The sequence below is a fragment of the Ovis canadensis genome, chromosome 3 (assembly GCF_042477335.2).
Source record: "Ovis canadensis isolate MfBH-ARS-UI-01 breed Bighorn chromosome 3, ARS-UI_OviCan_v2, whole genome shotgun sequence".
NCBI lineage: Eukaryota > Metazoa > Chordata > Mammalia > Artiodactyla > Bovidae > Ovis > Ovis canadensis.
The window spans coordinates 23,630,661-23,654,706 of record NC_091247.1 but is presented as its reverse complement, the minus strand read 5'-3'; the positions used below and the strand labels follow the sequence as shown (position 1 = coordinate 23,654,706).

The following is a 24,046-nucleotide window of genomic DNA, read 5'->3' as shown; positions in this document are numbered from 1 at the left end:
CCTCAGGCTGTCTCAGCAACACATTTTGCCTTTATTACAAACAGTGCAAGATAGAGTAGTTATGAAATTCTCTCTATAGCTGCATCTATTCTATAGTTCTCTGCCATAGAAATGAGAAAATTGACTAGAAGATAGCTACCCTACTTTCAGTATTTCAACTTTAGTCTTATTTCCACAATTTTATGTTTTCTATTAATAAAACATAAATACTCAGAAATAGGCATAATCATGATTAGTGTGGTTTATATTCTTTTATCTAATAATAATTATCCATTACAGTAATTAATCAGCTTCCCTAGTGGCTCAGATGTTAAAGAATCTGCCCATAGTGCAGGAGACCTGGGTTGGATCCCTGGGTCGGGAAGATCCCCTGGTAAAGGGAAGAGCTACCCACTGCAGTATTCTTGCCTGAAGAATTCCATGGACAGAGGAGGCTGGCAGGCTACAGTCCATGAGGTCACATGGACTTGGACATGACTGAGCGTATCACTTTCACTTTCACTGTAATTAATGGTAATGATACTGTTTATCGAGTACTTGGACTTCCCTGGTGGCTCATATGGTAAAGCCTCTGCCTACAAGGCAGGAGACCTGAGTTCAGTCTGTGGGTCAGGAAGATCTCCTGGAGAAGGAAATGGCAACCCACTCCAGTATTCTTGCCTGGAAAATCCCATGAATGGAGGAGCCTGGTAGGCTGCAGTCCATGGGGTTGCAAAGAGTCGGACACGACTGAGCAACTTCACTTTCTTTCTTCATTGAGTACTTACTGTGTACCAGACACTGGTCTAAGTACTGCTTAGATTAGTGGGGAGTAGTCTGACAGTTTATGACTAAATTCAACAGCTCGTTCAACAGCCTGTGACCTTTTGGTCTTCTGAATATTTGGCTTCCCTTCCGCAGAGATGCACGTTTGATCCAATGGACACAACAGGTAGTGTTGGCCACCTGGAATCTTACAAAAGGAGTAATTGTTAATCCCAAACTCCTAATTTGGGATTAACATATACACACTACTGTATATAAAGTAGGTAACCAACAAGGACCTGTTGTATAGCACAGGGAACTCTGCTCAGTATTCTATAATAACCCATGTGGGAAAAGAATCTAAGAAGAATAGATACATGTACATATATAACTGAATCACTTTGCTGTACACTTGAAACATAGCATTGTTAAGTCAACTATACTTCAATATTGATGGGAAAAAATGGAATAAACTTTAAAAAAAAGTAGTAGGTTTAACAGGAATCTAGTCTTCTGGAAGTCATTTCTTTCACCTTTTCATATTTCTACATATCTGTTGAAGTAGGGATTTGTTTGTTTATTTGTTTTGTGTTTTGAAGCCCTGTGTACACACCGGTTTGGTCTGACTTTACTGTGTTCCCCAGAGGACTTGCACAGAGCCTTGGATGTCATCATATGAACCTTTTAGAACCAGTCTAGTAGCTCGAAAACTCACATGGAAGATAGTATACAGTGATGAATAAGCCTACTGTCAATAATAATCCTCTAAATGTTGCTGATTTTTTCTGTTGATAAGTACTTTCATAAGCATTAATACCTATTTCGTATTCACAAATATCTGAAGATTAAGCTGCTACTGTTGCCTACAGGAGAGTGCAGATTTCAGGAGGGGTGTCTCAGTTTAAGACAGTCATGTTCATCTTCAAGCAGCCACAGAGAAATTTAAAGTTAAACCTGTTCTCAGCTGAGAATTAGTGGCTCAGTCCACTTTTTCGAGGACAGTGACTCCATGTCTGATAAGGAAGCTGTAGCTACTTGACGAATGACTGACCGCAAGGGCTCAGGTCACCCAATTCAATGAAGAGAAAAACATCACTTTCAGAGACAATAGGGAAAGAGGTATTCTTATGTTTGAGTCACACTTGAATTTTACCCTTTAAAATCCTGTGATGTTTGGTTAGTGGTGTCAGTATGGAGTTGGGACCAACTCTACAATGCCTGTAAAATTGTGGACATTTTCACCCCCTCCCCATAGGGGACGGGACAGAAGTGTTAAAAGAAATATATGTCACTTTCGTTTTCACTGGAGAAAAAAGAACAGAATGAAACTAAGTGTAGGAAAAAAATAGCAATTCTCTCAATTTTATTTTTACTGTTCTATGCAAAGCATGCTTAAGAGTCATTCCAAATACATTAACTATTGCACAAATAAGCAAAATTTTAAAAAGAGATAGAAGTTAACCCAAGATTCCATTATCCTAAAATAGCCGTTATTTCTTCATGTACTTTTTCTGTCCTGCCTAATCTGTAGGCATAATTCTTGTTTGAAGAAATCATAGCACACATTTCTGCCTTTTTATATACACCATATTATGGAGGTGATAATATGAATAATGCCTGCCATCTATTGTGTGCCTACCATGTGCCAGCCTCTTGCTGGCTATCTTATCCATATCCTTTTATTTAATATTCACAACCATCATAGACATATGTATCTCCATTTTAGGAAGAAGACATTAAGCCTCAGAAAGGTCCAGGAATGCCTCCAAAATAAACATTTTTCTGTGTTACTTTGACTTTTCCAGCACTGTTTTAAAAGCTGGTCATTTAGTTGAATTTCCCTTTGTTGCTTGTTTTAGAGTCTCCTTATATAGTATGTTATGAAGTCTGTTATGAAGTTCTTATGGAGCATTTGATAGCCACCTACAGTTTTTCCTCGCTATTAACATAGGTTCTATAGTCATATCATATTGCAGTTATTTGGTCACTGAAGTCAGTTCTCTGTACTTAAACTTTTATGAAATATATTTAGATACTAGGGATATATATTTCAATACGGACTGCAGTACTTCCCAGAAAAGAGGAAATCTGATTATTTCACAGGTCCACATTCATACTCAGCCAGGGGCCTTGTTTTTAGGGAGTTTTAATCCACATGATACTGATATAAATTATGTGCTCTCATAGCCACTGCAAGCCTCTGAGATGTGTTTGCTTTAACTTTTGTTGTCTTGGAGCAATACTTCCCCTCCTGATTTTTACGTATTTCTTAAAATACTCTTTCAGCTCTACTTTGTCCCTTTCTTCTGGAATTCTGATGAGAAATAACCTTCCCCGGGATGTCTTCCACTTCTAGGTCAGGACTCAGGAAACACTGGGTCTGAGTGGCTTGCTTCTGTTGTGTCGTTCCTCCAGTCCTGGGGTTCCAAACTAGTTTGCTTTCTTTTTATCATCTTTATGAGTTCTCTTTTGGTGTCTCTTTAAGTATTTTCATGGTTATTAGTTGTGCTTAGCAGAGAGGATTAGGGAAAAATGGGTCAAAGCCATTTTGTCCAGGCTGGAAGTTTCTTTCACATTTCTCTTTTATATTTCTTTATACAAAAATTTATTTTGCATTTTAGTTATTAGGGCATTATGAACAAGATAAACATTTTGGTAAATTTTGATAAATTTAGGTAGTTTAATATGTGGACACAAATCCTAGATTAATATATATATCAAAGTATGCTGGGCTGGTTGAATCACAAGCTGGAATAAAGATTGCTGGAAGAAATATCAACAACCTCAGACATGCAGATAATAGATACCACTCTAATGGCCGAAAGTGAAGAGGAACTAAAGATCCTTCTGATGAGGGTGAAAAAGAGTGAAAAAGCTGGCATAAACTCAGTTCAAAAAATGAAGATCATGGGCATCCAGTCACTTCAGTTCAGTAACTCAGTTGTGTCTGACTTTTTGCGACCCCATGGACTGCAGCATGTCAGGCTTCCCTGTCCATTACCAACTCCTGGAGCTTACTCAAATTCATGTCCATTGAGTCGGTGATGCCATCCAACCATCTCATCCTCTGTCGACCCCTTCTCCTCCTGCTTTCAATCATTCCAGCATCAGGGTCTTTTCTAATGAGTCAGCTCTTTGCATCAGGTGGCCAAAGTATTGGAGCTTCAGCATCAATTCTTCGAGTGAATAGTCAGGGTTGATTTCCTTTAGGATTGTCTGGTTTGATCTTCTTGCAGGGATTCTCAGAATCTTATCCAACACCACAGTTCAAAAGCATCAATTCTTCATCTCTCAGCCTCGTTTAGGGTCAAACTCTCACATCCATACGTGACTACTGGAAAAACCTTAGCTTTGACGAGACGCACCTGTGTTGGCAAAGTAATATCTCTGGCTTTTAATATGCTGTCTAGGTTGGTCAGAGCTTTTCTTTGAAGGAGCAAACATCTTTTAATTTCATGGCTGCAGTCACCATCTACAGTGATTTTGAAGTCCAAGAAAATAGTCTCTCACTGTTTCCATTGTTTCCCTATCTATTGGCCATGAAGTGATGGGACCAGATACCATGATCTTAGTTTTTTGAATGTTGTTGAGTTTTAAGCTAGCTTTTTACGCTCCTCTTTCACTTTCATCAGGAGGCTCTCTAGTGCTTCTTCACTTTCTGCCATAAGGGTGGTGTCATCTGCATAGCTGAGGTTATTGATATTTCTCCTGGCAATCTTGATTCCAGCTTGGGCTTCATCCAGACCAGCATTTCACATGATGTACTCTGCATATAAGTTAAATAAGCAGGGTGACAATATACAACCTTGATGTACTCCTTTCCTAATTTTTATCTAGTCCATTTTTCCATGTCTGGTTCTAACTGTTGCTACTTGATCTGCATACAGGTTTCTCAGGAGCCAGATAAGGTGGTCTGGTATTCCCATCTCTTGAAGAATTTTCCACAGTTTGTTGTGATCCACACAATCAAAGGCCTTAGTGTAGTCAGTGAAGCAGAAGTAGATGTTTTTCTGGAATTCTCATGCTTTCTCTATGATCCAGTGGATGTTGGCAATTTGATCTTTTGTTCCTCTGCCTTTTCTAAATCCAGCTTGAACATCTGGAAGTTCTTGCTTCACATACCGTTGAAGCCTCATTTGGAGAATTTTGAGCATTACTTTGATAGCATGTGACATGAGTGCAATTGTGCGGTAGTTTGAACATTTGCTCTGCCTTTCTTTGGGATTGGAATGAAAACTGACCTTTTTCAGTCCTGTGGCCATTGCTGAGTTTTCCAAATTTGCTGGCATATTGAGTGCATCACTTTAACAGCATCATTTTTTTAGGAATTTAGATAGCTTAGCTGGAATTCCATCACCTCCACTAGCTTTGTTTGTAGTGATGCTAAGGCCCACTTGACTTCGCACTCCAAAATGTCTGGCTCTAGGCTATTGATCACCCCATATGGTTATCTGGGTCATTAAGATCTTTTTTGTATTGTTCTTCTGTGAATTCTTGCCACCTGTTCTTAGTATCTTCTGCTTCTGTTAGGTCCATACCGTTTCTGTCCTTTATTGTGCCCATCTTTGCATGAAATATTCCCTTGGTATCTCTGATTTTCTTGAAGAGATCTATAGACTTTCCCTTTCTATTATTTTCCTCTATTTCTTTGCATTGATCACTGAAGAAGGCTTTCTTATCTCCCCTTGTTATTCTTTGGAACTCTGCATTCAAATGGGTATATCTTTCCTTTTCCCCCTTTCTTTGCCTTTCACTTAATCACTATTGTTCATTTACTCTCTATCAGGCATTATTTTAAGTAGTGGGGATAAACCAGCAAACAAATGTTTCTGTTTTCTCAAATAATGACGTTAATATGTCACAAACTTTTAAGTGCTAAGAAGGAATCTAAAGCGAGGGAGAGAAATGGGGTGGGCGAACGCTAGTTTAGCAGGGACAGTTATGCAGTGCATTCCCTGATAAGGTGACATTTGAGAGATTTGAAGAAAAGGAATGAGCCCTGCAGGTGTTGAAGCAAGAATGTGCCAGGCAGTGGAAGGAGATCAAAGTTCCCGGGGTGGAAGCAGGCACGATGAATACACAGAGCACGAGGCCCCGAGGCTGGAGAGGAGTTGCAGGTGGTGAGGCCAGGCAATGACAAATGGATGCTTTGACTTTGAGAGGATTTTTTTTTAACATTTCTTTATAAATAGGCAAGAAAATGTTGCCAAATTCCCAATTAGACCGCTAATTGAAATAATTCAAAGCTTCTCTAGCTTACCGAGTCCTCTAGTTTCAGAACATCCTGATCTGAGCATAATTATATATTGGCTCTGCCACTTGCTAGCCATGTTACCAGGACAGACAAGCCTGCTTCTTCATCTGTTAATCGAGGTTAGTAATACCTGTGTTGTTCTCCATACAAGACAGTTATAAGGATCAACTGACTGACTGTATTGTAAAATTATTTCAGAAACTAGAGGAAGTTTCGGGGTTATTAGTTGTTACTCTGTGCAAGAATTACATGGGTCAGGTTTTGAAGGATCTGACTGGTTACTGTGTCAAGACTCTCTGTAGTAATTAGCAGTAATTACATGGTATATATCAACTTTTGTGAAAATTTAGAATTCATAGTATAACTTTTTCAGGTAACTGCTCAGGATCAGAGCTGGGATGACCATCAAATCAAATGTTTTGGGAACATGCATTAGTACAGGCAGTTTAGCAAATATATAGGTAACATCCCTTCTCATTATCCTTGCAAGGTATCATCTTGAGTCTTACATACCCAAATACAGAGGATGTGTTTTAAGAGAGGCTAGGAAACAGGAGAACCAGCTTTTGGCTTTCTTTATATTTAAAACTGCTTTCTAGCTTAAAAGAGCAAGTATTTTCTTGACAGAGATGTTGGAGATATGAGGACGGCCTTAATGTAAAAGAAGTATTATTAGGTTATTCAATGGGAGAAAAAAATAGTTTTTAATTGACAGACTTCTTTAGAAACGGAGCTGTGAATAAAAGATATTTTATCAATACTTTGATATGTAGCAAAATATCTCCTTGTCATATATGCTTTGTGTGTGCTCAGTTGCTCAGTCATGTCACAAGGCTTCTTTATCCATGGGATTTTTTAGGCAAGAATACTGGAGTAGATTGCCATGCCCTCCTGCAGGGGATCTTCCCAACCCAGGGATTGGACCCCTGTCTCCTGTGCTTCCCACATTGCCAGGTGGAGTCTTTGCAACTGAACCACCTGGAAAGCCCCAAATGTATTTTAATAAAATCTTGAATTTTCAATTACAGAAATATTTTAGACAGTATGAAGCAATGGCAGGATAATTTATTGGCTGACATTGAGTATGATGAACTGCTATAATCTCAAGTGAAACTGAACTGTATTTTTAAATGACATACATTGAATGCAAATAAGTCAGTTCTATGAAAACCTACTTTTTTGAATTATTTTCGTAAAGAATGTGGAGAACCTTCCTATGACTTCATTCTAAGCAACGTTTAACATAAATGTTTGAAATTGGGTAAAACGTAGAGCTTTTGAAGGTTTTGGGGGGAGTAAAGTTAGGTGTTGTTGACAGTTTGTAAAAATTTCTGAAAGAGCATTTAATCAAATAATCCGATTTGAGTTTTTCTGGAAAGCAATCCAGGAGCCTTTGCCATGAGTTTCAGGTATGTGTTCCCTTTCCAGGTGGATGTATCTGATGTCGAGGATGAAGAGAAGCGCTGTGAGCTCTTCATGGAGCTCCTGGAGGCCAGTCACCAGGAGGTGGAATTCCAGCACCTGGTTTTGCTCCTGCAGGCTTGGCCACCTATGAAACGGGAGTACACGTGAGTATTAACATACAGGTAGACTTCTTACTAAAAATTTTTTATCTGTTTTTCAATTGGTGGAAAAGTACTTTGCAATTTTATGTTGGTTTCTACTGTACAATAATTCGATTCAGTCATAAATATATATACATATGTGTATATATATGTATGTATGTATGTATATCCCTTCCCACCTGTGCCTCTGTCCCCTTCCCCCATCCCACCCTTCTGGGTTATTACAGAGAACCAGGCTGGGCTCCCTGTGTTATTTAGCAGCTTCCCACATAACAGTTTTACACATGATGGTGTATATATGTCAGTGTTACGCTCTCAATTCATCCCACCCTCACCTTCCCCCGCTGTGTCCACAAGTTCATACGCTGCTAGATTTATCAATACCATTTTCCTAGATTCCATATATATGTATTAATATATGCTATTTGTTTTTCTCTTCATGACTTGCTTCACTCTGTATAAGAGACGCTAGGTTCATCTACCTCCCCGCAACTGACTCAGATTCATTAAAGGTAGACTTCTTTTGTCTAGATTCTAGGTTTAAAAAAATCAGTGCCTGCAGGAGAGCCAAGAAAGAAGAATATAAAATCAGTATTAGCCTTTAGATGAATTTAGAATTATTTTTCTTGAAATATCGTGGTTTCTTTCCATTTCTCCATAGCCCTAAACACAAATATTTCATTTAGAAATAGAGACAATGCTTGATAATAACATCTGGTTAAGGATATCAACAAAGCTTCCCTGGTGGCTCAGACAGTAAAGAATCTGCCTGCAATGTAGGAGACCCCAGTTCAGTCCCTGGGTTGACAAGATCCCCTGGAGAAGGGAATGGCAACCCATTCTAGTATTCTTGCCTGGAGAATCCTATGGACAGAGTAGCCTGGCAGGCTACAGTCCATGGTGTTACAAAGAGTCAGACATGACTGAGTGACTAACACACACACACATTTTTACCCAAAAATGTTTTGATGTTCTTTTAACATGGCTTACAATGCTGATTTGAAAATCCATGGGGAATAAATCTCTAATTCCTGTTTTTTGACAGCACGTAGTGTTATGTGCAGTTGACATGTATTATCACTTCACACAGCAAAGCTACTGCAGGAAGGTGATGTTATCTAATTTTATAATGAGAAAATGGAAGCTCAGAAGTTAAATAATGTCAGGCATCACCTGGCCCTGAGGTGGAGGAGGCTGAGTTCCAACAGCTGCTGGAACCTTCAGCCCATGCTGTCTCCTCCGTGTCATACTGAGATTGGAGCCATGTGGAGTAGTCAGTCACACGCAAGGATAGTCTTTGTGCTATCAGCCACGGGTTCCTATGGAAGACGTGGCCAGATCTCCTCTGAGCACATATGCTGCCTGTCATGAACCGCTGCTCCTTGCTGGCAGAAATCGAGAGTTCCCGCGTCTGATCCAAATGCCTGGGGCAGGCCTCGTCTTTGCGTTCCTCCCGTGTCAGCGAGTGCTCTGTGCACCCAGACCAGCATACATCTCCCCACTTCAGACATTGCAGAAGGATGCTTTCCTGAAAATAGATTATTCCGTGTGCAGTTTAGGACTGCTAAGGAACATCTAGGCAGGCCTCTCCCCCTCGGATGAGACCGTTAGGAATTTATGAAGCAAACGGAAGAGAGGGGTGTTGTGGTTTGCATTTTTAACCAAGTGTTTCCATAAGGGCAGGCAGCAGCTGTTAGATCTCCATCTTCTGTGGCCGCATTGGCAGGCTGACATGCCGATTTTGAGAGTAAGTTCTTCCCTTCACTCTTTGAAACTCTGAAGTACAAATTCTCATGTCAAAGAAACTTCAGTTTTTCTTGTGACAGTCCCTTGAAACAGTATTTCCATTCGGTCCCCAATTATCTGGGCAGAGCAGCCTCAGGACCTGAGGGTGCTTGTTAAAAGCGGAGTCCCATGCTTGACTCTCTGAGTCCAACTCACAGGACCTGAGCATCAACTTCTCAGCAGCTCCTAGGAGATGGTAATGGGGTACAGAGGTGGGCCCACTGGTTTAGACTGTCAGTACAGCTTCACTTTTTCAGAAAGTCATTAGGGTTGAATTACAGATTTCTTCATACGCTCGAAAGGAATCTCTCAGTCTAGAGAGAATTTTTCAAATCCAAAATATGATAACTTCTGGTGGATTAGTTAACTTTGGTTCTGCAGTTTCTGTTACTTTTGGAACACTGACCATCTCAAGTTACTCACCTGCAAGAAACAAGCTCAGCTTCTCTTAAAACATTTACTGCATTTAAAACATTTAATGAATGTATTTATAGACAAAAAGAGGTTCATTTTCAAAGATACAGTCTCACTTTGGTAGTCCTGTGTGAAACATGTAAATTGCTATCCTGTGTTTTGCTAACCTCCTTTGTGAGATCATTAGCATTAGAACCAGTCATGAGTATCATAACCAAGCATTAGCAATCCACTTAATCCTTGTACCACCTGTCTCTACCTAGAGATAACAAAGTGATAAATCAAGTCCATTTCTGCTTCGTTCCTGGCTCATCATGCAGTAAGAAACAGGTGCTTTAAAGTACTTTTGAGTACTTTTTTCCCCCAGACAACACAATGTATGACTCTAGGCTGTAGCACTTTTGAAGCAACCAAAACCGGGGAGTGGAGCGGGAGGGAAGGATTGCGTGGCAGTGGCTGAATGTCGCCAGTCAACACAGTCAAGTTCATAACTGAAGACTGAGCTTGATCCACATGACTGCTGATTTACCAGTCCCAACTTCGGATTTTTAGTTTTAGTTCCTTGCAGGCCCTCGTATCCATACAAGGAAAGCATAATAGATTTGCATTCAGGAAGATCCATAGTGTTCCTCCAGAGTGCCACAGCTGGCTGGTAGAAATTCCATTCTGATAGTTGTTGTCAAAACCACTAGATGCGTTGTGTTGACGAAGCAGCATTTTTGCTGCACAGAGACAGCCAGAGACAGTTATGGAAAACCCCTAGGGAGCTGGGTCCAGACTTGAAAGAGGAAAGCAGAGGGTGAGTCCCGAGTGTCTAAAGACTCTTCCTCCGTCAACCAGACACTCTCCCCGGCTTTGTTTGTACCTTGAAATAAGCAGCATCCTTTGTCCTCACAGGTTGTTAGTTTGAGCTGAGACACAAAGGCTTTGCCAGAGGCTAGTTTTGTGGCGTCCCCTTGTTGTTGCACTTGATGTTTTTCTCTGACACAAACAATGAAATTCTTTCGAGGGAGGGACCTTCCTTGGGTGCTCATTGTTTAGAAGCTATAGCTGTGCTTTAATGAGGCAACAAACTCTTGATAAATAGTAAAATTATTGTACAATGTTGTAAGTAAATCAGTACCCCAGAATGAATGTACCCTTTAGTTATTTCTTGAAATATAAATCGTGATTTTTTTATGAATTCAGAGTAGTGGTAGCCAGAGAAGGGAAACAAAAGACAAACTTTTGTGCTTTTACGTCTCAGAAATAAGAATAATAATTAAGATGTGCCTGCTATCAAGAGTGACACTTCGCATAACAAGCACCATTCATTAAGTGATGCAAGGAAAACATTAAATCGCTTTTTCACAGTGAAAAGAACCGAGGCCCAGAAAAGTTGGGTGGCGCCCCCCGCCCCCATAAGCATATAACCAGGCTGAGAGTGTTTTAGTCATCTCTGTTGAGTCACCCAAGTAGCCAGGGAGCCGGAATGTCAGCCCGAATGGCTGGGCTTTGAACCACCTGTGCTGGTCAGTGTCTAGCCACAGCCCCCTGGCTTCTGGGCGCTTGTCTACGCTTCAGCAAGCTCTTTTCCCTCTGTTTGATGGGGTCTTTTCTCCAAGGGATACAGGAAGAAATGCATCATCCTGACTATGATTACAGTTTACCAAAAGCATTTTACTTGAACAAGTGGGATTTCTTTTCTATTTTTAAATTTCTTACCGCAATCATCCTAAGTCTCATTGTTTCAAATGCCTGCATTTTTCTCCCTTCAAACCAGCGTGACCAATAATCCGTGGGTGAGACTGGCCACAGTGATGCTCACCAGATGTACGACGGAGAACAAGGAAGGGCTGGGGAATGAAGTTTTGAAACTCTGCCGCTCTCTGTATAATACCGAGCAGATGCTGCCTGCCGAGGTGAGTGGATGCTTCAAGTGGCTTTGCTGGGGGTCATCCCTTTCCTTCCCCACCTCTTTATTAGAAGCAGTATCAGCAACTGTGCTTGGGTAATGTTTTGCCTAAGTTATCGGTAGATAAAGCCCGTAATCTGTAACAGATCAACTGAAGAAGAGCAGTGCTGAAAGGATGCTTTGAGGTCTTTTTCTCTTTGTTGGAGCTCTGAAGCAGTTTCTTTTCACAAGTCCCACAGTAGAACCCAGTTTTCTGGTGGTTTTTTTTTTTTTTTTGGATGCCCTTTTATGTCTAACTTTGCTGACTAAGGTCCATCTAGTCAAGGCTATGGTTTTTCCAGTAGTCATGTATGGATGTGAGAGTTGGACTGTGAAGAAGGCTGAGCGCCGAAGAATTGATGCTTTTGAACTGTGGTGTTGGAGAAGACTCTTGAGAGTCCCTTGGACTGCAAGGAGATCCAACCAGTCCATTCTGAAGGAGATCAGCCCGGGGATTTCTGTGGAAGGAATGATGCTAAAGCTGAAACTCCAGTATTTTGGCCACCTGATGCGAATAATTGACTCATTGGAAAAGACTCTGATGCTGGGAAGTATTGGGGGCAGGAGGAGAAGGGGACGACCCAGGATGGGATGGCTGGATGGCATCATGTACTCGATGGACGTGAATCTGAGTGAACTCCGGGAGTTGGTGATGGACAGGGAGGCCTGGCGTGCTGCCATTCATGGGGTCGCAAAGAGTCAGACACGACTGAGCGACTGAACTGAACTTATGTCTAACTCAAGTTTCTGTTGCAAGAGGTCGCGGTAGTTCAAGTGTCGTGTCTGCCTGACCCAGGCCAGTTAGTGGTTACATTAGTGTTCCTTGGCAGGTAACCAGCCACTCTTGATTTTCATATACTTTTTGACATCATTGTAATAACATTGTATAACCACAATATTTATTCTCTGTAAACATGGTAAAAACACATGTTGACCTGTGTTCTCTATTTGGTCCCATAACACAACTGTCCCAGAGATATTTATGTTTTTTATATATATATATATGCTGCTGCTTAGTCACTCCAGTGTGTCCGACTCTGTGTGACCTTATGGACTGCAGCCTGCCAGGCTCCTTTGTTCATGGAATTCTCTAGGCCAGAATACCAGAGTGGATTGACATGCCCTTCTCCAGGGAATCTTTCCAACCCAGGGATCAAACCCAAGTCTCCTAGAAGCCATATATATATATTTACATTCTAAAATAAGCACATATTAGCTACAGCCCCTGCCGTGGATCTGGCCTCAGCAATATATTATTTGAGCAATCTACGAATTACATTTAAGCATCTAGATAATGGCATTAAGTTGATTAATTGATTTTTGAGTTTTTACCACATAGGAGATAAACTTGAAAATGAAATTGTAAATATGATTCTTTGAATTTTCATTGTAATCAGGCAAGGAAAATGTTCTCATTATGAATGCACACTTAATGAATTGTTTTCTAAATGAAGGACTGGCTAAGTGTTTTTTGATTGAATTTAAAATATTGAGTCCGTTTGAAGATGTCTTCAACCACCAGAATGACAAAATTGTTCTCTTAAATAATTCAAGTACCAACACCAAAAAGCAGCCCCCTTGCTCTGATAGCCTATGGTTTCCTTGTGTCCACGCCCTCTTGACTGGTGTCCGGCTCTGCTCTGTTGTGAGCACCCGGAGAATGGGAACCGTGGCTGCAGCGTCTCTGCTTCCGTCAAGGCAGGATTCAGCAGACTGCAGAGTGAGGACTGAACACAGCTAGTTACCCGCACCAGGCTGAATAAATAACGTGCTTTTCATCTTTGCCTTCACATGAGCTGAGATTGCACTCTGTTGGGTCAATTCCAGACGCCAGAAGTGTCCTACCATCAGTGATACTGAATCTAGGTTAGGAAGACATTATTTCATATCACTGGACCTCCATTCTCTCATCTCTGAAACAAGGGGTCAGACCCCATGATGTCAGAGGGGGCTCTCATTCTGTCTGTTCTGCAAGGTCTCCAGTTCTGGGTGGAGTGTGAGCCAAGGCTGTCTGTTCTCTTCTTCATCCTCAGCATGTAGTCCACTGCCTCCCACGAGCCCATCATTCTCTTGGGGTGAGGAGTAAAGTGCTGTATTGCTCCCCATTTTGAAGCTGATCATTATCCCCTCTCTGATGTAATTTGATGAGATGAAAGATCGTTATCAAGAGTTCTTTTGCCATAGTGCCTTTTTTTTTTTTTCCATTTTTCTTGTGCTGCTCTGTGTTTTAATTGGGTATGTATATAGATTTTTTTTCCCCCTAAGGATGCCATGATTGAAGGAACTTTGCAAATTCTCTGTTTGTATTAATCACTAAATGTGCTGAAATGTGAATTAGAATTGTTTCAAAGGAAGGAACAGTGTGATGACAAAATGGAGATGTGTTGTTTATTTTCCCACCTTTGGAAATCACTTAGTCTCATTTCAGACTTCTGTAAAATTTAACATCACTGTGGCAGTAAAAGTATCCATGACTCTTCTTTTACTCCAGTACCTTTGGTTGCCCCGGTGCATGGTGTGTGAAATGCGATGGCCTAATTATCTCCGACAGGACTTAAAGGAGCTTACTTTTTCCATCATCCCTGTTTCCCATCCCTCCCACCAAGTTCCCATATGTAGAGTGTTTTTTTTTTTTTTCCTTTATGACTTTTCATGACCGCCTGCTGCTGCTCACGGTGCTCATTTACTTATGGCCCTGGTGGTTGTGCCGATGGCAAATATGACCAGAAAGATAAAAGTTGCTGTCTTGCACAGGTCACATGTCCCCCAGTCTTGAAAGTTAGGCATCTTCCTTCCCGGCTTGTATCCATGGCAATACATGAACCATTCTCAGGAGTGGGGGATCTGTAGAACAGGAAATTGGCAACTTGGCATAAAACGAGCTCTTGGCATTTAGATTTAAAATTCCGCATCACAGCTATTTGTGGCAGCTCCCGAGGGTCTGTTTGGAAGCACGGAGAGAAAGTAGGGTTGCAGATGCCTTGGCTGGGTGTGCGGGCGTCTGCTGCCTGGGCGACCCCCCTTCTACTTCTTAGTGTGATTGTTCACTCTCACTGTTGAAGCACTTCTGATGACATCAAGAGCTTGATTTTTAGAATCAGTGATGCCCTTGCTGCGGGCCCTGGCACACCTTTAGGTGCTAGATACCCACCGGGCCAGCAGGAGGCAAGGACAAGAGGAGGCAAGGACTGCTGGTGGACCAGTCTCGCTTCTCTGACAACCATCAGGCACAGGGCCCAGGGCATCCCCCCGAGTCCCAGTCCACAGTGGGGACCGGCCTGCAGGACTCTGGCCGGGCTTGGGGCCCTGCCCAGCTACTCCTCTTCGTTCAACGCTTCTTGCTGTTGTTCTGTGTCCTGATGGCCAGACAGCTTGAGCTGTGAAAGTGTCTTGCAAGGGGTTTTGTGGTTCTCTTTGCTCCTTTGACCTTTCCTGTAGCTCTCTAAATCCCTCTGTAAACATCCTAATAAACTGTCCTCTTGTAACAGAGGGGAAGATGCCTGATGAGTATAGTATAGTACTTAACAGTAACTGAGATAAAAAAAAAACACTGAGTAGCTCTCGTAAAATGAATTCTTCCATTCCTGGGTGCCCTTATCTGGCTGTGGGGGTACTAGCCATTATGCCTGCACAACAGGATATAAAGGTGATTGCCATAAATTTTTCATTGAAGCTAAGATCAGCTTAGTGATATGCTTATTCTGAATATTGCCAGTTCCTGAAAAATAACCTGTTAACCAATTTCTGATAACTTATAAGTAAATATGAGTGTTAAGAGAGGGAAATAATACAGATAATTTGAGGCTTCCCTGGTGGCTCAGATGGTAAAGAATCTGCCTGCAGTGCAAGAGACCCAGGTTTGGTCCCTGGGTTGGGAAGATGCCCTGAAGAAGCAACAGGCTACCCACTCCGGTAGTCTTGCCTGGAGAATCCCATAGACAGAGGAGCCTGGTGGGCTACAGTCAGTGAGATTGCAAAGAATTGAACACGACTGAGCAACTAACATTTTTTTTCAAATAGCAAGCAAGTTTGGAATACAGAGAAGGAAAAACCTTCTTGCCCTCAAATGAGGCAGATAGATGAATGATCACAGTGATACAAGGCGACAGATAATGCAGGAAATATCTGACGAAGCAGAGCCAGGAGTAGGAGTGGCAAACCTGGGCCATCAGAGGTGCTGCCGTGGGAAATAGGGTTTTCCTGTGCCTGTGTAAATTGAGACCTAAGGACGAGTTGAGAGTTGATCACACAGAGAGACAACAGAGGTTATATCCATCGTCTGTGAACACCCAGAGGTCTGTGAGAGCCCAGTGCTCCCTGCTGGTAGCCCCAGGCCACATGTGGGTACTAAAATTAAGTTTAAGCAAAATGGGATGAAATTCAAAGTGTAGTTTCTCGGTGGCGCTAGCCACATCTCAGATGCTCACAAGCCCTACGTGGTCCTCAGCTGCCCTGTGGGACAGCGCGAATGCAGAGCGTCCCAGGATGGGAGGAAGCCCTCCTGGGCGCTGCTTTTCATGAACTGTGCAGGATGGGGAAAGGGAGCCATGGTTCCAGGGAGGTGGGCAGAGGAAACAGGTCAGTGCTGTTTGGGCTCGACTGCTACACACCGGAGTTTATATTTCATCTTCCCAAATGGCTTCTGCAGGTTTTGGCATCCCAGGTTAAACGTACACATTTCTCTTTGGCCCAGGTGCTGGGTGAGACCCCTGCGTGTGCCGCATGTGCTTTAAGGCACACAGAGCTCTTTTCTGAATTGGAATCCATGTTTGAAGCCTGCATTTGGCAGAACTGTTTCCCTGCCAGTATTGATCTTGCGTGGCACAGTCTTCCAGTCTGGTTTCCAGCAGTGGCCTGCTGGGTGCACACTGAAAAAAGATCGTGAATGGAATTCCGAAGAGACCTTTACCCCAGACTTTAAACAGGAGCTTCGTTATGTCAGCCTTATTTTATCCGCTCTTTGTAATAACCTAAAAGAATTATGAAAATACCATGAATGTGAGTTTTTCTTCTTTGAGATGCTACTGTTGGGGTAGCGCAAGAGTAGCAGGATCCATCAGTCCTGCACAGGGCAGTGATTCTGTGTTCTTTCAAAAACAACCCTTGCTTTACATAATGATGTCGCACTCATTGTCTGGTCTTCGGTCCAAATATTCTGTTCTTTACAGCTAAAATCAGGACACCAAGGGAACATGTAACTGGGCAGAGAGAAGTAGCTTGAAAATTTATTTTCTACACTTTTATACTTTTGTTGTGAAGGATTATTATATTTGTCTTATAGAAAAGGCTGCTCTCTGATGACAGATTCAGCCAGTATGAAAAAGAGCTGTAAACAAAATTAAAATACATCTGTGGTGATCTGAATACATTTTCATTTTTCTGGACCACAGATAGTTTTCATGAAGAAGGAACATCTTGAGTATATCAAGCATTCAGTTCAGTTGCTCAGTCGTTTCTGACTCTTTGCAGGCCCATGGACTGTAGCCCACCAGGCTCCTCCGTCCATGGGATTTCCCAGCAAGAATACTGGAGTGGTTGCCACTTCCTACTCCAGGGGATTTTCCTGCCCCAGGGGTTTAACCCGAGTCTCTTGTGTCGCCTGCATTGGCAGGCAGGTGTTTTATGACTCATGCCACCTGAGAAGTCTTGATGTTAACCATAAACATGTTTTAAAATGTTTAAATTGCCGATTTCCTTTGTTATACTGAATGATAACTAGATCTTTTTGATAATATTAACAATCAAAAATAGTTTTTGTTGTTAAGCGTCTAGTAGATGCTGAGCATTGAGCATCATTATTCACTATCACTTATTCTCTCACACACACAAAACACAAAACAATAGATACAGTTACCTTCATTTTACTTGGGAGGAAACTAGGGCTCTGAGAGTTCAGAAAGATAAATTCCAGCCCTCTAGCCATCCACTGGGATCCTATGCAGCCATTAGAATAGCAGTATTATAGATGAATATGTGATACTCAGAAAGATTTTATCAATTAAGATGGTGAATCGAGTGAAGCAGATACCAAACCCTACATCAGGGTGGTCCCTGTGTGTCTTTTGCATAGTCATCGAGACACACACACACACACACACTTGTAGGAAAAGGAGAGGAAAGACGCCTCCAGAATCGTGCTGGGGCTGTGATGCGTTCCCTTTCCTTCTCACTCACAAAGTCACCCTTGTGGTTCCAGGGGGTGAAGGAGCTGTGCTCGCTCCTGCTTGGTCAGGCCCTGCTGCTCCCATCCCTGAAGCTTCTCCTGGAAAGCCCGGACGAACGTCTGCACGCCATGGCCCTGGAGCACATCACCGCCATCGCTAAGGTACTCCTCACCGAATTCACTCATTCTTACTTTGCAGAGACATGCATTGGTGTTGCGGTTCTCATCAGTAACAGTGGTGATTTACTCGACTGTTTTACTTACACTCTGAGCATAATAGCTGTTTGTTTGTCTACAGTAGGTATTTGTGGTTTGCAGTAGATATTTGTTGACAAAACATTTTCTAAGCTTCTCCCATGAACCACAGAGTGTATCTAGTGCCAAGAATGCAAATCCAGATCAGGACGCAGTTCCTCTAGAGAAGCAGAGTATCAAGTCTCTTTAAGAAAATTTCAGAGCTGCCTGGCACTAGCAGACTAGTCTTGCCACTTGAAATCTGGGACGAGGAGCTCCTGACATCAGGCAGATTTTCTGTGCCTGCATGTGTTTGGTTATCCACTAATTAAAGGTGAGAAGGAATCCTGTTAATGGCACCAGCGGAAATCTCAAGCTTGAGTTTCCTCCGGCTGCTGACACCGCCACTGAAGCCCATCCTGGCTTGTAGAAATGGGAGCCAGTGCTGAGGCTAGAGAGTTCTCCCTGCAGGCTGGCTGCCTTATTATCATGAAGATAATGTTTTTAAGGAAGAAGCTTGCACTTCCCTTTTTGAATTTTACACTTTAGATAGCTCAGAGTTGTGTTTCAATGAATTTGCATTGTTTGATCCTTCTGTGGGACACTCACTCTTTCATCTGAAGTGTATATGTGTGTGCTTGAACAACAATATAAGAGGGTATCTTCTAGGGACCAGAGAGGGTAGGTGAATCCTAGGGCAAAGGCGCAGTGACGAGATGGATGAAAAGATGTCTTGGATTTATAGCTTTGTTAATGACAGAGGGTGCAGAAAGCAGGACATAATTGCCTTTGGAAATAGTCATAATGAACAAGATGAGAAAACTGTTGTGCCTTGATTCATATTTTCAAAATTATGGAAAGTTTCTGTATAGATTTTATTTTTAAAAATGCCTTTCATTATCATTGATAATTGAGCAAAACAGGGGCCTTTCTGGAAACTAGGCTGAAGTATGAAATTGAGGGCACTTGTCTAGCAGTAGCCTCTCTGTAGCCCCGCTAAAATAAAAGTTGTGTAATCCTGGGATTTGCAAGAAACTGAGAACTGCAGTAAGATTTTTTTTCTTAGCTGATTTCTCACTGGAGATCGAAGGCATCAGGAAGAAGGGAGAGCTAGAGAAAGTCAACTGCAGGCTGTCAGTGTTTTTCTTCCATCACCACCCTGTACGCAGTATTTGTATCTCTACTCAAGTTACTCAAGTATTCCCAATAAGACTTGCCATGGGCACCTTTGAGAATAAAACAGTACTGTATTAAACATTACTCTTCCCTATTCATCCTGTGTAGGGCGTTACTGATGCCCTCATGAAGTCCACAAGAGTACAGATCAGTTTTCATTGTAAAGATTCTTTATCACAAATGCATCAGTCAGAACTGCAACTAGAAGGGGAGCTCCCTAACTGTGAACCAGCCCTGCTGACTGCCTCGCCGCCCCCCAACACACACATACTATCAAAATAAGAAACTGACCGGGAATGTTGCCAACACCCAATCCATTTATAAATGGTACTAGTTTGCCTTTGTAACACTTTGTCTGCACGTTTGATATGCAGTCTTGGGCTAAAACTCTGGATCTTGAATCATTTGGACTGTGGCTGGTTCACCCGGAGTTGTGATGAAAACACTCGAAACCCTTATGGCCTTCAGGTACAGAAATCAAAGCCAGAGGTGTAAATTGCTGAGGCAAGTCGGTTTCTTACCACTGAGACCCTCCTAGGAATTCAGTAATGACACTGACTTGTAACTTTTCTGCACTAAGGTGAGCACTCATGAAGGCCCATCTGTGACCTTCACGTGTGTTCATGGACGATTTCGCATCCTCCAAGGAACTAGAGTGTTGCTGAGTTTTCCAATTTTTAAATCACTTTTTAACTTTTATTTTGAGATAATTTTAACCTCACATTCAGTTGGAGTCAATAACACAGCAGGATTTTTTATACCCTTCATCCAGTTTCTCAAAGTGTTGGCATTTTACATGACTAGTATCCTTACAACCAGGACATTAGCAGAGATACAATCTTTGGACCTTATGCAGATTCCACAGTTTTACGTGCCCTTGTATGTGTCTGTGTGTGTCCATGTATAAAGTTCTGTGCAGTATTGTCACATGGAGATTCATGTGACCACAGTTAGGATCCAGAACAGTTCCTGACAAGGATACCCCCCAGCCACCCTTGGTGGCCACAGCCACCCCCTCCCTCTCCTACCCACCCAGCAACCAGTGAAGGCTGCTCATCTCTTCTCCATCTCTCTAATTTTGCAGTTTCAAGAATATGATATACATGAAGAGAAATTACTATGATTTATCATTGCTCTCCCAGCACCATTAAAAAGTCATGTTACCCTTTTCTAAGGGAAGAGTTTCACTGGGCCTTTTTGCAGGGCTCCTGTCAAGCTATTTTACATCATACTTGGTTTCGTAGTGAAAAATATGATGTGAAAGATACTGGTTTTCTTCTTTTGTGTTTATTTTGCTATTCACTCTGCCCACTAGTGGGCGACCCTGAGTTCATCAGTAACGTGTTTCTCCCTTAATGGTTCTTGGCAGTATAGTTCCTGTTGATACTAAAAGGAAAAAAAAAAAAATTGCTTTCAGAGAAATTTGTCTGATGGGTGTCAGTCATTCTTACACAGTGCCTGGATCCAGGCAAAAAAATGCACCCTCCCCCCACTTGCTGACAGTGTGTATTTGCTGTAATATACTGACAGCTTTATAGGGGTTTATGTTTCAAAGGATGATGCTTAAATGCTGATGCCAGAGACCTTAGTGGTTTCTCCTCCAATAGCGGTGTTCACTTCTCTAAGCTTTTCTGAAAGTGCAGACCTCTGGTGTTTGGCGTGTCCTTACCAGTGGCCAACAGCCTCTTCCCTGGGCCAGAAATAGAAAGACCTTACGGATTATATCATTGGTGAATAATTAAAACCCTGGTGTGGTCCATACTGTCAGATCACCCACTCCATCAGCCTCAGTGGGATTTATTGCTTACCTTCAAAACCTTTTTTCTCCAAGAAGGGTATGCCTTGATGATGTGTTTGAATCTCCTCTCGGGGATAGTTTCTACCAGGTGGAAGTCTCTTGACTCATTTCATAAAAGCAGGTCTGTGTTTATAATAGCTCCGTGGACTACAACATTTTCCAATTCCTAATTCCAGACTTATGGTAGCCTTACTGTTTCCTCCTCTTCAGGGCTGCTCATACCTGTCCCCACTCGCAGGGACTGGCCTGGACCACGTACCTATTAAAAGAATCATTCATGGAAGTGTGTAGGACCTTTGGCACCTAATTAAGTGTTCCTCCCTGATGCTAGTAATAACTGTCTTCCAGTACCAACTGTGCTGGATGTTATTAAAGGCCCTTCCTCACTTTCCCTTTTTAATAATCCTCTGCAAAGATACCATTCTGGTTTCACAGATGAAAACACTGGAACTCAGGGGTCATACAGCCAGCAAGCAGCCAGAGCTGAAACTGAAGCCCTGAATCCAGCGTTCGGCATCCGTGTTTAATCACACTGCTGCTTTTGACCTGACTGGTAGGCTCTCTTATATTGGAAAAAGGTTGTCTCTGTAGAGAAGTGGACTCGCTGAAGCATCTTGAGCCATATAATATCAGCACTGAAAACAGTAGTACAGAGCTGGTCTGACAGCTTGCCTGGTACAGGGCTTCCCCTTTCAAATTCCTCAAGTCACTAGAACCTGATGGAGCCCAACTAGGCTGGGGGCTGACCAGTCCTGGGTGCCCTGTCAGGTTTAAAACCCTCACAAAAGAGCACCTCCAGAATGAAGGATCCCTTGAATGTGTGGCCCTGAGTCCTGCCTGCTGGAGTTGTTTCCTGCCCGCTGGAGTTGTTTCTGCATCACAGTCCTTCGTGTTGTTAATGAATGTGATTCTCGTCCCTGTGATTTTGCTGTGAAGGCACCAGAACCTACCAACATCACCCACAGGGACCAGTGTCTCGGCTGGAGGGAGAGCTTTAAAGATTCTCAGGAAAGCATGCTTGGGTTAACATATTTACAGTCGGCCCTTGGACAGCACAAGGGTTAATCTAGTTATTAATTAGACTTGGCCCTCCATCTCCAAGATTCCTCTGCATCCATGGTCTCCACCATCCAGGGACTGATGTAACGTCCAGGCAGTGATGTAATGTTTCCTACTGAAAAAAAAAAAAATTCCTGCATAAGTGGCCCAGGGCCGTTCAAACTCACGTTGTTTAAGGGCCAACTGTGTATAAAAACATGAAGACTTGCTTTCTTCATCCCCCTTTAATTCAATCCAGATCTCCACCGAGGCCCTCCCTGGTGAGTATCTGTGGCAGCATCGCGCTCCCATGATGTTTCCTTCTCTGCTGAAGTCGGGCACACACGGCCCTCCTGACCTCGGCATGCAGTGAGAACGAGGACCTTGGGCTGGGCTCTGGACTACCCTGTTTGGCGTCCACAAAGTCCTTCTTTGGCTTTGGCCCTAACGTCAGTGGTTTTCTTCTAAGCATATCCAAACCAAGTTAGGCTGAAGCGATCCAGTCATGTGGAGAAGAATCAAGCAACTGATTTCCTCTATATCTTACAGATGCCAGTTGATGTTAAGCCAGTGTCTTTTTACAATCACTGTTCTTTCGCCTCTTTTAGTCTCTCAGAATTTCGGGCATATACCTACTTATTTCTAAATGGCATGTTAACCCGAACATAATCTAAACATGCTACTTTCACCCGGCATCCTTCATTCTCAGCTGCTGGTTAGTCTTCTTGATGAAGGAAGCTCTGGTACCACATATCTCTCAGTATTCTCAGCTGGTTGCCTCTAGTGACAGGCAGCTCACTCCCTCTGGGTTAACCTGTGAGGTTTCTAGACAGCTCTGAGGGGTGGCTGACCGACTTGGTGCCAGCAGATGTATAAAGTACCCGTTGTGCATAGCCTGATACTGTGTGCAGGAGAGAGGAATAGGTAGGACATTTGTAAAGATGAAATATCATCCCTCTGTGTAGAGGAATTGTGTCAAGGGGAGACTGACATATGAAACAATAACACAAGGAACTAAGGAGGATAAAAAAGGGGGCAAGTGTAAAAGTGTGGAACGGGCCAACCTCAGGGCCCCAGAATGGGTCACTGAAGTGACCAAGCTTGAACCATCCTCAAAGGTTCTCTCCCGCTGTCAGATCCTAAGTCAGAGGACTATCTGGATTTTGGCTCCAGAAGAGGCACACTGCTCATCCCCGGCCAGGAGTGGGGCTGAGGGTATTCCAAGAAATGAAGTCTGAATGGCCTGCAAGTCAATACAGAAAACAAAAATTTATCTGCGAGCATTTTTCTTATTCTAGGAATACACTCATGTTGCCATTTTATTTTTCTATACTTTCAGTTGGTATATTTAATAACTCTTACTAGTAATAGTGTATGTAGCAGGGAGACAAATATTCTTTCCTGAAGTAAACAGTGAAATTATATCAAATAATCCTCTTTAAAGTAATTGAAATGAGGTCCTGCATGCATTATGCTACTGGGATTTCAGCTTCCCTCATTACTGTAATTACTCTTAGCTTCGTATAGATCCATAAAATCAAAGATTTAATTCAGAGAAGGTTCATTACCTATTGTTGAAACAGGAATTAAGCAGATAACATTTTAATGGCTTGAAAGACAGTAGTGCTTTATGCTTTAATAGATTTTTTCCCCCCAAGATCAGGAAAGTTTCTTTCAGTCTCAAAAATTAATCACCAACCAAAAAAAAAATTCACTGATAGAGAAGACAAGCCTTTTACTCATTTTCTAAAATATGTAAGCCCCTCTCCTCCTGTGCTTTATTCCTGACTTGTGTGACTGTAATAACTCCAGCCATTCTCTGAACTTAAACTCTACACCAGGCATTATGCTAGGCACTTAAACACATAGATTATCTCCACCCCTGTCTGTTTTCTGTATTTCACATGTGGGGAATGAGGCCCTGAGAGATTGTCCTCAACAA

At 42.3% G+C, this 24,046-nt stretch overlaps 1 protein-coding gene across 1 annotated transcript in view; it reads left to right on the top strand.

The window, feature by feature from the left end:
- NBAS (NBAS subunit of NRZ tethering complex) overlaps positions 1–24,046 on the top strand; it is a 341,977-nt gene that overhangs the window by 311,326 nt on the left and 6,605 nt on the right. The window contains exons 49-51 of the mRNA XM_069580217.1: positions 7,427–7,566; positions 11,525–11,663; positions 17,892–18,020. Coding sequence (XP_069436318.1) covers positions 7,427–7,566; positions 11,525–11,663; positions 17,892–18,020 — 408 coding nt within the window. The remainder of the gene's footprint in view (positions 1–7,426; positions 7,567–11,524; positions 11,664–17,891; positions 18,021–24,046) is intronic.